The 16,293-nt window shown below is 40.1% G+C and overlaps 1 protein-coding gene across 4 annotated transcripts in view; it reads left to right on the forward strand.

Annotated features, from left to right (window-relative positions):
• MEIS1 (Meis homeobox 1) overlaps positions 1 to 16,293 on the forward strand; it is a 131,564-nt gene that overhangs the window by 95,073 nt on the left and 20,198 nt on the right. For all 4 annotated transcript variants that reach the window (XM_032497699.1, XM_032497698.1, XM_006195027.3 and 1 more), the window contains exon 9: positions 11,970 to 12,046. In XM_032497699.1, the coding sequence (XP_032353590.1) occupies positions 11,970 to 12,046 (77 nt within the window). The remainder of the gene's footprint in view (positions 1 to 11,969; positions 12,047 to 16,293) is intronic.

Genomic DNA, 16,293 nt, shown 5'->3' on the forward strand with positions numbered 1-16,293 from the left:
CTTCTATAATCCACCCTGGAGACAGACAGTGAATTCACATCAATAAATGCTTTAGGGAGTTAGAAAGGGTTTGCTTAAGAAGGTTCATAAAGATAAAGGTAATCTCATTACTAAGACAATTTGAAGTTTTTAGTTTTTTTTTTTCTTAAAGGGAAATTCTCTTTAGTTTGATTGCAAGATAAGGGTTTTGTAGTTAACCAAGATAAAATGTAGTGCTGAATAAGCTTTTAAATTAAAAATTGAAGTGTATGTTACAGAGAATGGAGGATAATTAAATAGCTCAGACTACAGTGGGTAAAGGGAGAAGAGTTTTCATGAAAATTAGCTACGTAAAGGTAAATTACATTTGAATCTCAACTTCAGATCTGGGTGCTCTGCTGTTGGCATAGGTTGAATTGATAATGCCTGTGTGTTAAAGGATTCTGGTTGTTTCTCTGCCTCTCTCACAGCTTATAAAAATGCAAGCAGACCCACCTAATGAATATTAATAGGAATGATGTGTAGATAACACACAAACCCCCTGGATCTGCGGACTTTGGACGGGGTAGTCAGAAAGGATTTCTGTGGCTTTATTTAATACCAAATTTACATACTTTTAAAGAATAAACATCATCTTAATATTTTAATATCAATATTCCAAAGTGGGGATTTTAGTGAAATTAAAAAGCTTAATTTTCCTTCCCTGAACATTAGAGTCACCAAGGTCTGCATTTTAAGAGACAGGAAACTGTTAGCTAAAAAAGAAATTAACTTAATCCCCCTTCATTAAGTTCTAGTCTTTTTTTTGTTGTTGTTACTTAGAGACAAGTAATAATTATATCCGCAGCGATGCAAAGCGTGTTTTACACTTCTGTTACACAAAAGAACTGCAGTTGTTAAGGTGACAGCAAAATAAGATGAGAACATTGATAAATACTGATACATTTCTTTTCCTGAAATCTTCTCTGACTCTTGAAAGTAAATTTCGCTCAGGTGTCTGAGCAGCATTTTAATTCATTAACAGCAAAAATCTACACGGGATCTTACAAAATGTCAATCAACTAGCGAAACAGTATTTTCCCAGCTAAGGTTATAAACACGACAGCTAAAGTGGGTGGAAAGAGATCTCAAATGACTGTACATCCCAGTTCTTTTTGGATGCATAAAAGGTGGGCATTTTGTTTGCAAGTTGGGTTTTGTTTTGTGTGGTTTTTTTTTTTTTTTTTTTTTTTGGATGGAACTTTTAACACGTACCCAGGAAATCTCAGCGGTATCTATTATTTAAAGCATGTGCTTTCTCTCTCTTCGGCGTTGTGAAAAGACTTTTTAGATTTTAGCTTTACAAAAGGGGGAAATCATTAAAATGTAGTTTGTATCATTTCGTTCCGTTATTTGTCATCTTTATGGCTGCTCTGTAGCTTCCACGGCACCTTTAATGGTAAGCTTGGTCAGGAGAGGTGAACGGGAATGTGCACAGACTTGGCTGCGGGTGCGCACTGACAGTGCCTGCTAGCTGGGCTTCAATCCACGTCCCCGTAGATTTTAATGTCCCCACAGACTGCTGGCAGCCTGCTTCCAGCTGTGGCAGGCATGATGCAGTGAATTGCTTTTGAATGTTCTTTACTCAAATAGGCAGTAATTACAAGCTTAAAGAGGTTTAGTGGTCCAGTAAACTACATAATCACCCCTGAATTAGCCCGGGCTCATCAGTCGCAGTCCAGCAAGCTCGAGTCTGCTGTTTATATGCAGCCTTGATCACATAGCAACCTGATCAGCAGGTGTGGAACAGCCAGAGTCCCCCATAAACACAACTGTCTACTGGGGACAATGATCTCTAATGAGATGAGGCTACACCATCACTGTAATTTAAGTGGGAAAATTAGCACTGGAGAACGAGTACCAGTTCCAGGGGTCTTTAGTCATGTGGGGAGCCGTACGAATTCTCCATCTCTCGCGCCCTGGCTCTCGCTTTCTGTCTCTCAGAACATCTTCACCAAGTTTACTTGTTTTTGCTTCTAACTTAAAGATACTTGGTTCTCTCTACAAGGATGCATAAAAGATGCGCATTTTGTTTTCAAGTTGGTATTTTTGTTGTTGTTGTTTTTTTGGATGGATTTTTCCTCAATATTTAATGCTGGACAGGGCGTCTCTAAAGGCAATAATGATTGCTGTCGACAGACTCGTTCCAAATGGTATCGTATTTCACCTTCCTTGTCTTTCCTCTTCATGGTTTCAAAACCCTTTCACTTTGATGTTTAAAGTGGAGAAGTGTTCTTCGGGTTGGGGCTGGGTCTCGTTTTAGCTGGCGGGCTCTCTGTAATAGCGGAGATGAGCTGTGCTATCCTTTGGAAAAGATCTTTATTGGAGTTTATTGTATGAACTGGTCATGAACTTTCTTTTCAGAAAAGTGGTCCAGGATGGTGTGCTGTTGTTGTGTTTTATTTGTGACAGTGAAATTCTCGGGGAAGAGACTGTTATGTGGAAACAGCTTTCTCTCTTCTTTATTCCGTCCTGTGCTGTAAGAAGAACTTGAACTTTATTACCCTGCAGTTGAGCAGTGGGAAGGGAACTTTTGCAACCAATAAACCCAGCGAGCACATAGCATGGATTTTGGAGAAACTTCAGGGAAAATTATACACGCTAAGAAAGACAAACAGAATAACACAGGAATGAGGTTTCTCACGGTCCAAATCCCAGCTTCATCCTATTTGCAAGTGACTTAGGGGACTCTGTGCCTCAGTTTCCTCATCTGTAACCTCAGGGTGAAAGCACTGACCTCGTAGACTTGCTGTAAGGATTAAACGAGTGAATACGTGTAAAGCACTGAGAACATTGCCTGGCGCATTATAAAAATGTCAGTTAAGTAAAGTCAATAAAATCTGTACTGTTTGGGAGATTTGTGGAACTGAATGAGAAAGATGAAGAGTTGCTGAAATGGGGCTGCTGGTTTTCTAACGCATATCTGAAGTCATCTACTTGGAAAGACTAGTTGAGGCATTTGGGGTGTCCCCGACTTCGATAGTGCTCCTTCATTCATACAACAAATATTTCCTGGGCCCAGCACTGGGCTAGCTGCATTGTAAGTGGCAGTAGCATTCCTGTGTTTTTATTAGTATTCTGCTAAAATGAAATGGTTCCAAATGTAATTTAATTCATATTTGATTAAGAATCACATATGAAATGAAAGTAATTGGTAGAAATACACAACAATTAATTTCAAAGCAGACAATTTAAGGCATATTGTAATGTGGTTGGATGGAATAGCAGGCATTTGTTTCTGTGACCCTTAAAGAAATCTTGTACATAACCTTCCATCATTCTAGTATTTATAAGCAGCACTAGAAGAACTAATAGAGTGACAGATGTATTAGTTTCCATTGAGTTTTGTATGTTGCAGCAACATTTCCTATTGCTTCCATTAGCAGAACTGAGCTGTAGGCACACACACATTAAGATAATGGCTTCTTCATAAAATGAGTAGTAATCATCGTCTATATATTCATGATTAACTCATCAGGAATGAGTGGGACTGCTCCACCCATCATTTAGAAAACAAAATAGTTTGGATGTGAATTTTCGCAACTTGTGTGTTATCACTGAGTTTCAAACCCCAGCTCTATTCCTTACAAGCTGTGTGATCTCAAGAAAGTTGTTTGTCCTTTCTGTGCTCAAGTGTCTTCATCTATAAAATGGGTATAATAGTTGTGCCGACTTCAGAAAGTATTTGTGAGGAGTTAAATGAGTTAGTGCATGTGAAGTACTGGGAACAATGCCTGGTACATCCTCAGTTGTTAATACATGTTGCCATTACTACGTCTGCCACTCTCATCAGTGTTACTCAGCTACTATTAATCAGGTCCCTTTGGAGGATGCTGGAGGGAGAATGTGGGGAAAGGTTCTGGTGAACTGACTTTCACCCTGCAGCTCCATCCCCACCCTTAATCGTTGCCTGCAGGGCAGAAGCAGTGGGGATGCTAGTTGTGGGGGGTGGGGGAGGGGCGGGTAGGAAAGTGGCAACCCTCCTGGGATCCAGGCTATTAAAACAGCAGAGAAACATTCAGTCACCACTCACCACGATGAATAACTTTGTTCATGTTCCATGATAATGTGTTTTTGGTTTTTAAATGTTTAGTTTAAAAAAGGGATGGGAGAAATTGGAAAGAGACATCACTGAAGGAGCAGCCAAGTGGAGAAACTCCGGGGAGGACGGATCTGGCTCCAGAACGACGTGGCTGTGAGCCTCGTGCATGTGTTTGACCTCGCCAAGCCTCAGTTTCCTCATCTGTAAAGTGGGGCTGAGCATCGTCCCCTACTCACGAGGTCACCAAGAGCACATGCGATGATGCATGTGATAAATTTGTCCTACTGACAAACAGAAAGAGTTCATGGGGGGAGGTAGAGCTCACATGGTAAAGCACAAGCTTAGCATGCACGAGGTCCTGGGTTCAATCCCCAGTACCCCTCCTAAGCATAAATAAATAAACCCAATTACCCCCTCCCCCAAAAAACCAACAACAGAGTAAGTTCAAAGACCTATTAGTATTTTTTTTAACCATTTCTTTCTTTTTTTCCCCATTTTTTTTCTTGTTGTTGAAGTATAGTCAGTTTACAATGTTGGGTTAATTTCTGGTGTACAGCATAATGTATCAGTCATTCACAGACATACATATATTCCTTCTGACACTCTTTTTCATTATAGATGACTACCAGATAGTGAATATTATTTTAAATGATTCAAAGAGGACACAAAAGTGAAGCATGTGTTTTCTCCTCTGTTCGCCCTCCGCCCCCTTCCCCCTACTCCCCCCTCCCTGTTTTCCTTATTGGCCTTTTTGTGTTTCCTTTTATAGCCATCGTTTTCTACAAAGAGAATCAATATTCAGGGAGTTCATTAATAATCATAACTGTTCAAAATAATTTTAGCACTCTTCATGAATTTTAATACTTTTAGGAGGAGGATATAAGTAATTGCTAATTTAGAGACCAAATTTTATGTCTTTAATGCATATATTTAAAAATACTCCGGGAACATATCTATAGTTAATGAAGAATAGATCTAAACATCATTATTATAACAGAAATGCAAGTAACTTTTTAAAAAAATCCCTAATCCAAAGGACTGTGAAATCCCTTACTATAAGGATCTGATTTTCCTATTGTTTTCATTTTTATATTGAATTGATATTTAAAAGAAATTAAAAGATCAGATAGGTGGGACAGGCAAGGCTTTGTAATCTTAGCCTCTTATAAGTGACTATAAAACAATGTTTTCACTGCTGTGTATGTATAGTCTCATTAATGCAAAAGTAAAGATTGTTATGAAATATTCCTTCCACACTTGTTGTTTTCATGTGATAAGATTAAGTTTAGATAGTCCTACCTGGCCCTCCTGTTTGCACACCTCTACTAGCAACTTCTTATAACTACTGCTGGGTAGACAAGAAATCGGAGGGCTCATCTGGACAATGGCTTGATCAGGCTTCGGAAAAAACAAGTTCTGACCAATCAGTGGAGCACCGTGAATCTGAGCAGCTAGACACTGTAGGAGCGTCGGTGGAGAATTAAAGAAAGCAGGTTGAAATCCTGCGACTTCCATGATGATGCTCCAAACATCTGTGGCTTCTTAGCCAGGACGGGCACCATGGCTCTTCTTTTTTGATTCCTGCATGTGTGGGGATGCAGGACTCAACTGCTATGCATTCAGGCTCCGTTCTTCCACTGCACGGTGCACCGCTTTTGTAATGCAAATGGCAGGCACAAAGTGTCTCTTTGATAATGTGCAGTCAGAAGACAAAAAAGCATTCACTGAAACAGTAAAACTAATTCATAAAGCTGAAAGACAATAGGAGAGCATTATGGATTTTTTTTAAAGGAAAAAAGTATCCTAGATCAATGTAATTGTCACAATGTAAGCTATTCAGAGTCAATGCATAAGGGGGCAATGGCTGCAAGTTTATTTAAAGTGGAAGAAGTTTTTATGGGAAAAAAAAAAAAACCAAAACGACGTTAAACAAATGTAAATATATTTGGTTAACAAACTTCTGCTTCTGCTCTTAGAGGTCACATACATGGCTGGTTATTTTAGTTTTGATCCACAATATTCCGTTAGTGACAAAAACTCAGTAGAAGTTTTAAAAGAACACAGAGATCTAATGGTTAAGAGCCATGTGGTAGATTTTTTTTTTCTTCTTTAAAGGGAGTATCTTTCCATCACATGCTAGAGTTTAGCTCAAGGTCAACTTATATTAATGCATTAAACTTAGCTGTGGAGGAGGCAAAGGGCTGGAGGAAAAAGGATAAAAGAAGTTCCGAAATTGTTCTTCCAACATATCCAGCCAGGCAACAGAACATCGCCTTGATAAGGGTTATATTGGACAGTTGCCATAATTCCTCCTGTTAGATCAGCTCCCCTGGTACCTATTCCCATACCTTTTAAAGGATAGCATGTAACATTTTGCTTGAAAATTGCTTCCACCTCTATTGCTTTGTTATAGCTGTTTTGCAGTTTCGGTAGAGAGGCAGTTCTGTGTCACAAGAAATTACTAATCTGAGGCTTGAGAAGGGGCAGGGTAGCCTTCCATTATCTCACCAGCGAGCTCTGTACAGGATTATTTTCAAATTTTCTGCTGCCATTACAATGTGCTGTTCCAGTGGGTAAGGCAGTGAGGGAGGGAACGTTATTGAAACTTGGTTACCAGGGTAGATAAGATAAAGTTCATCACTGTCTTGGCATCCACATTTGCAGCCAGGGGTGGAAAATTTGATGAAAGGCGTACATTTGGTCAAGGATATTGTTAAGATAGAAGGCTGGACAGTTTCCATCTGTGTGTGCTGAAGGGTTTCTCTTTTCCCATTAATGCTCGTCAGAAGGAGTCGGCCCGATTGTTTAAAGGCATAAGTTTTCTTGCAAGGTATTGTAAACTTGGAAATACCAGAGAACCAACCCCAGAACCACCCCCGACCCTGCCATCCCAGTCTCAAGACGTAAAATTGGAATCGCGCAGAGATAACGTTCTTTAGAAAGTTGTCATTTTCTTTCTGTCACTTCCTATCCTCTGCGGCTGGCAAAATGACAGTTCAGACTTAATTTTTACGTAAGCTATTTTTAGAGTTTTTTTCAGACAGCCTCTCACCGCGTCTGTGACCCAGGACACAGGCTCTAGGGATCGTTTTACCTTTGATGGGGTTATTAAACAGTCACTGTTCTACTAGGTCATTATTAAAAGTCACAGAAACGCGGGAAGAGTGGCGAGCAGTGTCTATTTCAGCAAGAGACTCACACTGGAAAGAAGTCAGGGTGTTGGCAGCTGAAATCAGGATGCTCATTTTGTGAGTCTTTCCCGGTACCTTGGGTGCCACTGCCCACAAGCCACCTGCTTCCCCCGGAGGCCAGCAGCTCTTCTCTTCCCAGCGAAGCCAGCCTAATGCATGTGTGCAGGTTCAGTGTTGGAAGGGAGGGTCAGCTTTACCCAGACATAATCACTGTTTTATGGCTTTCACTCATTCCTGAGGTGTTAATGCAGATCAAATGGGAAACACTCCAGAAAGAACCCTGGCAGCTACCGCACGGCCTCACTCTCCGGTCTCCATCGTTAATTCTTACTGTGAGATCTAAAGGTAATTTTGTTTGCCCTCTTAATGCGTTGCAGTCGTCCCAGTGGCCCTTGCATATCCTTTCTCAAATTCCCATCTTGATCAATTGTTTGCAAATAATTAAGCTTTTAAGAGATAATGGCAGGAGGCTAATGTACACAACAAAGGCGAGGTCTCCTGTCACTGTCTATTGGACTGTGGTCAAATTTGCTTTGATATCCCAAAGTGATTAGGTTGATTGGTGTATCCGGCAAGTGCAACCCCTCTTTCCCTTCACAAGAACCTACTGATCTTTCTTAAACCAGTGTCCTTTGCCGTTAGGAAGCCATAGTAGCCAAGGTGTTGGGGAAACTGACAAGGGGGACCTAGCCCCATCGTTGCAATGGTTTGAATACCATTTTCTTCCTAAAATGACACTTTTCTTTCTCCCTTTTGTAAAATGACATCTACCTTTGCCCTTCTCTTGGCCTCCTCAGCCCTTTGGGCGGAAGGCAACCTCGGCTTTGAATGTTTTTACAGCAGCCTTGCCTATGGCATGTTGGGTTTTTGTCAGTTTTTTTTTAAAGTCTACAAAGGAATAACTCATACTGTCCACAAAAAGCTTATCTAGTAAAGATGCATAGGATTTAAGATAGTTAAACATATTGGATTTCAGTTAAAAAGCCCACTTCTTTGTGCACTTTTGGCTGACTAGGGATTAACTGCCTGAATTCATGGCTTTCATGTGATTCTGGCAATTACAGATTTTTTTTTCCCCAGGGAATTGAAAGTTTGCAGGACACCAGGGCTGAAAACAGTGAGAAAAAGAAAAATACCCAGTTGATCTACCGTAGACAAATGTTTAAGAATTTTGTTGATACCTTTATTGCCCCCCTTAACAGTGACCAGATTATTGTAACATTCAATTTCATCCAGGCTCATTCATTTCTGTTTAAAAGATATATATGTATATCCTGAACGACTGAAAATTGTTGAGTGGAGACAGAGTGCTGGGTCCCCATAGCTTGAGGCTGCCTGGCAATTATGCTGCATGAAATTAGACACAGTTTGTTCCAATTACTTAAAATCAGATCACATGAAAAGTGACAGAGGAAGAAAAAGGGGAGAACGTTCCCATTTTACAATATTTAAATTATGAAATCAGAAACCGCATGATGTAAAGGAACAACCGAAGCCTGCACTGAAAATTTGCAGTCCATACGATCACTCTTTGAAGCTGTGACGATTCAGGTAATTTTAATGATCCAAAGAGAATTTTCCCGACACCTCTTGCATAAAGAAAATGTGAATTCCATTTGCTTTGTAAGAATGGGTGTAAAACTTGCTCACAAGCAGGCATGCAAGAATACTCTTGAAAACACAGCACAAATAAATGACTGTGACAATTCTCGATTTTCAAAGTAACTAAAGGTAAATGGCATAAATATTCATTTTTATCTGGTTCTGGTCATCTTATTAAGACACAACTAACAAGACGGGGCAAAAGGTGTTGCCGCCCAGCTGCAGTGAAGAGGGACTGTTGACGTATTTATTAATTCTCTTGAAAATCACTCACAGGGATTTCCAGAGGACCCGCAAAACTGTAAGGCAATAACATTACAGAAGATGTTATAGATCATAAATGATCCATGTATAGATCACTGTACAATGTGTATAGCAAATAGTGCCAACTTCTAGATGCTAAAATGTGTACGTTTCAAATCAAGCTTTGATTCCATACGAATTGCTGGCCTTGGTCACCTCCAGATGATAAAATTGAGGAAAAATTGTCCATTGCTCAAAGTTTCCTAGTTGGTGAATGGCAGAATAATTTATACAGTCTAATAGGGTTGTATTTAACTATGTGCTATGCTTCAACTAGTGCAGACCTCGAACTATTATACATCGAACCTGAATTCAGTATTCAATTCAGAGGATAAGAGATTCATTCGGTTTGTGTCATGTGGCACACTGTTAGTCATGTTTTAAACCTTAGGGTGGTGGATTGCTTTTGGGTCAGTATCCAGTTGTGAGATGTTGCCTGTGGGGACTACAGTGTGGTGAGTAGGGTGATTGTCACCTGTGGTCTTAGCCTATTATGGAGGTGATGTACTTTTACCTGAAAAGAGTGGGTAGACATCACTTCTAGGAATGAAGTAAGGAAGGTAGTATTGTAGATGTCAAGTTGGATTATTTATACTTCCTGTGGGCTTTGAGAAAAGATTATTATATATTTTGATGTTGCATCTGAGTGGAGCATATCTGCGTATCATAGCAAATCATAGCCATTCCTTTGTTCCACAGATATTTACTGGTTTCCTTTATGTGCTGGTCTGGTCTTTGAGGATAGCGAATGAGAAAGGCTTGAACGTTAGAGATGCTAAATGAGTGAGAAGAGACACAGGACCAAGGAAACAAAAAGTCCGAACGAAGGCTTCAGAGAGTGATGCTCGCTCTAAGGGAAAAAGGGACAAAAACTGAAGAGAGTCATAAGGTGGGCTGGTGGAGAGTGGGGTGGGCATGGCTTGGAGTTTGAGCTGAGACCTGGAAGTGACATTGGAGCAGGATCCTGAGTGGTAGAGCCCAGCTGGATGTGTTGGAAAAACAGGAAGTGGCTGGACAGAGGGGTGGAGTGGGATGAAGATCAGAGGTCGCCAGCCGAGAGGTGGGCAGGGCTGGTGGGCGGCGGGTCTGGCAGGGCAAGGTGGAACAGTCTGGAGGCTTCAGTGGGGGTGCTCATGAATGGAGATTATGAAAGGCATTTGTCACATCCTTCGGTCATGGCGAGGCTTAGATGCTGGAAGGGAAGCAGGAAATATCCCTGAGTCGTGTTGCCGCTGACCCTCCCTTCCCTGGGCCAGTTTCCTCACCTGTAAAACAGCAGGGACAATAGGTTCCATTTATGTCCCTCAAAGGGATAGAATGGGGATTAATTACCATTCTGCCTGTAATACACTTGGAGCTCTTTAGAGAGAGGAACTATATTCCATGAAAGCAAAGCCTTATTCTAATTGTGTATTTATTGATTAAGTGACAATCAAGAGACAATGCTTATGGGGAAAATGGCTACATCTCTGCTCTCCACAAACGAATCCCAGGTGTATAGATACAGAACATATTTAAACCTACGTATTAAGAGTATTGAAGTGTCATTAACGAGCCTCCTTAGCATCTCATCAGACATTATTAATGAGATTAAACGCTATGTTAATTAACATTCAATAGACCAGAATTTAGTTTCCAGTGGCACAGAGAGTTAAATGGAGAGTTGGGGGTGCCCTTTCCCATTCATAAGAGAATAGAAGGTTGACCGTCAGAACAAGTTTTATCTTGGGAGAATTTACTGGGATGCAGTGTTTCAAAATAGCCAGTGGAAACCGTGTCCTGGGCTGCTCTCCCAGGCTTTAGAAATGTCTATTTCAAATTTAGATGTAGTTGACTATTAAACAGAAGATATCTGTGCCCAAACACAATAGTGTTTAGTAAAATTCTTAACATTCCTATAAGAAGCGATGGATTTTAGTAGAATTCTAAACATTCCTATAAGAAGGTATGGATTTCATTTTATTGTCTAATCCCATAATACATTTTTATCCACTCTAACTCCCAAGGAACATAGGTGGGCTTGTTCTTAGCAGGCAAAATGTGCTGGTCTTTGACCTTATATTGGCTTGTGTTCAGAATCCCAGTGTCTGTTGACATTCAGATAGGGAAACCAACTTTGGTAGAATTTCACTTGTTTGTGCTTTGCAGAAGAGCTAAAATGAATAGTGTTTTTTTTAAAAAAAAATAGACCCACTTTTAATTTTGATAGTTGCATCTGGCAATGTGGTATTTTGGAAGGAGAATTTGACGCTGACAAGGTGCTTAACTCCTGGGGACCTGAGCTGAGGCTCTTGGTCCAAATGGTTCAGCTTTAGAAATCAGTGGTTCTGTAAAAATATTACGTCTGGGTGGTACACTTTTATATGGCCAAGAGGGACTTGTTCTTATTTTAATCCTATAAAATACAGTGACGCTCATACTAAACTTTCCATGTTTGCAACAAATCAACCTGTTAAAGAATAAACTCAGTATCAAGGTTCTGCAAGTATCCTAACTAGCTATTTATACACTTCACTAATCTTCGTAATTGGCTTGTCTTTTATTGCCATTAATTAGATGATGTAGTATTCCATTAATAAGAGCGACACACCTCAGCATTTTTACCTTTAATTATAGACCTCAATAGACAAGTAGGGTATTGAAAAAATAACCTAAATGTTGCCTGATATACACATCTTTTTTTTTTTTTTAACAGAGCGTGTGTGTTTATTATCGAAACCCTTATACCTGGCGTTGTTGTACCTGACATGCGATGTGCACATCGTGTGTCCAAAGCGTACGTGCGTACACCTATCTTTTTTGTTCTCTTCCAGCACCCTTACCCTTCTGAAGAACAGAAAAAGCAGTTGGCACAAGACACGGGACTCACCATCCTTCAAGTGAACAACTGGTAAGTAATTTGGCTTTGGGTTGACCCGCAATCTGCTTCCTCGCTCCGGCAACGTGCCATAATGTTTTGCATAAAGAAGACACACCCGGTTTTCCCTGGTGGCTTGTTTTGATGGAAAGGTGAGAACGCACTGTTGAGTGGTAGTCCAGAGCGCTTGCTATTTTGGAAAAGAAAACACTGTCTGGCTGAATCAACTCACAAAATTCTAGGCATAGTGTAATTAAGTGTTTGATTGATATTCGCTGTGTGTAAATGTCTCTCTCTTTGTGGCTTTTTTCCCCCTTTGGGATAATCAATAGAAACACTGGTATCCTATTTTCTAAGAAACAAGTAACCAACCTATCTGCCAGGTTTTAAATTCACTGAAAAACTGAAAGTTCAGCTAGATTTTTGTGAGGGCGATGCTTTCCAGGACAGGCTCCCATTTCTTCTTATCTCCCTCTGGAAAAAAAAGAGAAATCATTTCTGTTTCTCCTTGGAAGCTCCTCAGAATCTGCTGTTTCTCAGGGCTGTGCAATACTGCTTCTAAACAAATGGGTGAATTCCTGATTTGGGGGGAAGCTGAGCTGATGGCCCAAGTACCAGGCAACAATATTCGGACTTAATGCACGGCGGCATGGCAACGAGGCTCTGAGGAAGTATGATTTATGACCCTTTGTGAGTGTACTGAAAGCCGGGTTCGTATAATCACCCAGAGCTAGTGTCATATTTGAAGGGTATTGAAATCCGATAGCCTCTAAAATTAAGTGTATCTAATTAATTGTCCTAATATTTTTAGATTAGTGTTTATGATGGCGAAACCTTATCCTCTTTGAAGTAAAAATCCAGAGAAGGCCCAAAGCCGGGTTGGGGAAAGAGGAGAACTGGGAATGCCAGTTCGCAGACAGAAGTATTTCTTTCTGTTCAATCAGTGTCAAAAGATTAATATTACAGAATGTCTGATTACATGGCCTAATCCATTCTGGTGAAGAAATTTGTTCTTAATGTCCATTGCACCTACATTAACAGACCCTTCTCTGTTAGAGAGCCTGGGAGCCTTTGGGAGAGATTTCAGATATATTAAACCCCATTACAGAAAATGTAATTTCTGTCAATATAATCCCATGTATTCTTCAATTTAGTATTTTAGAGATAACAAGCTAGTTACAATATATTTGCCTTTGGAGGATTAATTTACAAAGTGCACTATCTTCAAGACACAGACAGACTCACATAAGCATTGCTTGTAAGGGTTATCAATTCCTGTGACCTTATGGCGGCCTCGGGAGATCAATTTTTGCAGCCCTCGTGGTCAAGTGGACCGGGAGCCGGTGGAAGACATCCTATACCTGAGTGTGTTGCTAGGAGTTACTAGCTGCTGAGATTTTTGTTTGTTTGTTTGCCTCTTTTAATCTGTGACTGTATCTTCATTTTCAAAACTCTTAGTATATACTTGAACTCTGCCTTCCAGATTGTTCTGGATGATATTACAGTGCAGACCAGCAATTTTGCATGCACACCTAAATTCGTAGCTATTTTTAAAGTTAAACCAATGGGAAGGCAATTTGAATACAATGGAGGCTGTACAAATGTCTATTTCCCTGGGAAATGTTTCCATTTGAGTGCCAAGGAGTGGCAGGGCCAGCTCTCATTAAGGAAGGTGATCTATCACACACGCCCTCTCTCCTCCTCAGTGTTGCTAGCAAACCTCAGCCACAAACACTGTTACCAGAGAACAGATTCCAATACAAGCTGCTTGCCACAGGTGGACAGCCTTCTGGGATACTTCCTGTGGCTGCTGGGGCAGCCAGGCATTCCTGTGACACCAGGCTGTATGCCACTGTCTTTTCCTAGATTCTGTGCACAGTGATCACAATCCGATTTCCTCAGTTTTGCAATTAAGGGGGGGGGGGCGGGAAGGGGGACCTTAAAAAAAGTTATAGCACAAGCCAGATAATTTTTCAATGTAAACGCAGACTTTAACCTAAACTTCACACGGATATTCAATTTTGCAATAGGTACATAACATAAAAATCTTTTTTTCCTTTTTTTTTATTATTGTTAATTTTGAAATAATTATAGATTCACAGTAAGCTTAAAAAGAAGGACAAAGAGATCCCGTGTACTCCTCACCTAGTTTCCTCCAATGGTAACATTTTTTTTTTCTTAACACCTTTGCTGTGGTATGGTTCCTGTACAGTAAACTACACATATTTCAGATGTACAGTTTGATAAATTTTGATAGATGTACACATCCATGAATCCACCACCACAATCAAGAGAGCTAACATTTCCATCACTTCCCTAGAGGTGCAATTTTCGGTAACGTCTTAATAACTATTAAAAAAAAACCCAGGAAATTGACACTGGTGCATCCACAGATTTTACGTAGATTTTGCCAGTTTTATATGCACTTGTGTGTGCCTAAAGTTCTATGCAATAATTTTATCATGTGTGGATTTGTATTTCAACTCCATAATCAAGATGCAGACCTGCTCCATTACCACGAATACCCGCTTGCTACTCTATTATAGGCATATCCTTCCCCTTCTCTCTCCACACCCTCCCACCCAGTTCCTAACCCCTGGCAACCACGAATCTGTCCCGCATCTCTGTAATTTTGTCATTTCGAGAATGTTATAGAAGTGGAATCATACAGTTTGTAGCCTTAGAGTTGGGCTTTTCAAGAATCGTTTTCCTTCGTTACATGGGATGTAAACCCAATTCCGTTCTCACCTGGCACCGTGTAGGTGTGGTGCGCATGTGTTCTCTGCTTCCGTGGGGAGTTAGGAGGAACCGTCCTCGCTTGCACTTCATTGCTTCCCATTGCATTTGGCAACTGTTTCAACTCTATAAAGACTCTGTGGAAGGGAATTCCCCTCCAGAAACTAAAAGTTGTAAGACTGTTTCTCTTGAGTTTGGTGAATAATGACACTCCTGTGTTTGAGTCTTTAGCAGAATATTAATTTTCATCCAAACTTTCTCCTTTTTAGGGGCTGATACTAGGTTTCTTTTTCTTTGGGCTTTGGGTAGGAAAGATGATACAAAAATGGGGAAAAACCCGGGTGGTACTGCGCTGAAATCAAAGAGGCGAGAAAATCTTAAACGATGATGGCGGACTTGAAGACGAAAAAGCAGCATGACCTCTTAGTGGTTTTCATTTTACTTGATCTTAATAAGAAATTATACAGAGCTTTTTTGAGAGCCTGTAGATATTTTTCCTGTGTTGAGCATCGTGCCCAAGTGACTTCCTCCTGGAAATAATAATTGAAAAAAAAATAAAAAAAGACGACTTCATGCGTACTTTAGCACTCCCCCTTCACTTCATTAAGGCACAGGATTTAAAGACGTGCGTCTCCCTTCTTGGGTTTCTTAAAACTTGTTAACACACATGTACATTTTGTATGTACTATGAGTCACTGTTGAAGAGATTTAATAAAATGCTGAAGGGCAGGTTGGGTGTAGATCAGTCATAATTATTGACAGCAGCATAATGTATTGAAATACACAATATGAAAGTGAAAAATAGAAACTCACATCCAGTTGTTAGCTTGTCATAGAAACCCTGGCCAAGGCAGCTTTAAGTTAGGTTTTGACAGAAAAATGAGATGAGAAATGTCTGGTGCGTTGTAATGATTCTTTCATTCCATCGCTGAACTAATTTTGCACATCCTTCATTGATGTAAGTAATCTATATTACCCGCCTTGGCTAACTAAGGACAAAGCAGATGGGACTTGGTGAGGAGAGGGGCTAACAGGGAGAATTTCAATGTCAAACGACAAGGCAGATTTGATTAGTGAAGAGAAAACCTGGATGAAAAGGAATAACTGTTAATTTTTGATATTGGGTCTACTTGTCCGAATGAAAAGAGAGAGGAGGAATCTTCAAATGGTTGCTTTTAGGACTTGTAGGCATTGGGTCCTGGGATGGAATGTGAAATTTATTAGATGAGACATCCCAGGACAAGTCTATGCCAATACATACATTTTTGGAGAATTGAGTCAATTATGCAAATAATTTGTGTAAAAATATTTCTGCCTAAATTATCCAAGCATTTGAGGCAACTGCATGGTTTTTAAAAAGTCAACCTTCATCACTGTCTAAAAATTTTAATCTAGCATGCTGTGGCAGACCTAGACTTAAAGCATAGTAATTTTTGAAATGCAGTATGTGCTATAAATGCATGTAGTCTCTTTCTTTTGCTTCCTCACTCCCAATTATGATTTGGTCCCCAAATGATAAATAATAGCACTGGGGGCTTTTGTCT

The sequence above is a fragment of the Camelus ferus genome, chromosome 15 (genome assembly GCF_009834535.1).
Source record: "Camelus ferus isolate YT-003-E chromosome 15, BCGSAC_Cfer_1.0, whole genome shotgun sequence".
Taxonomy (NCBI): Eukaryota; Metazoa; Chordata; class Mammalia; order Artiodactyla; family Camelidae; genus Camelus; species Camelus ferus.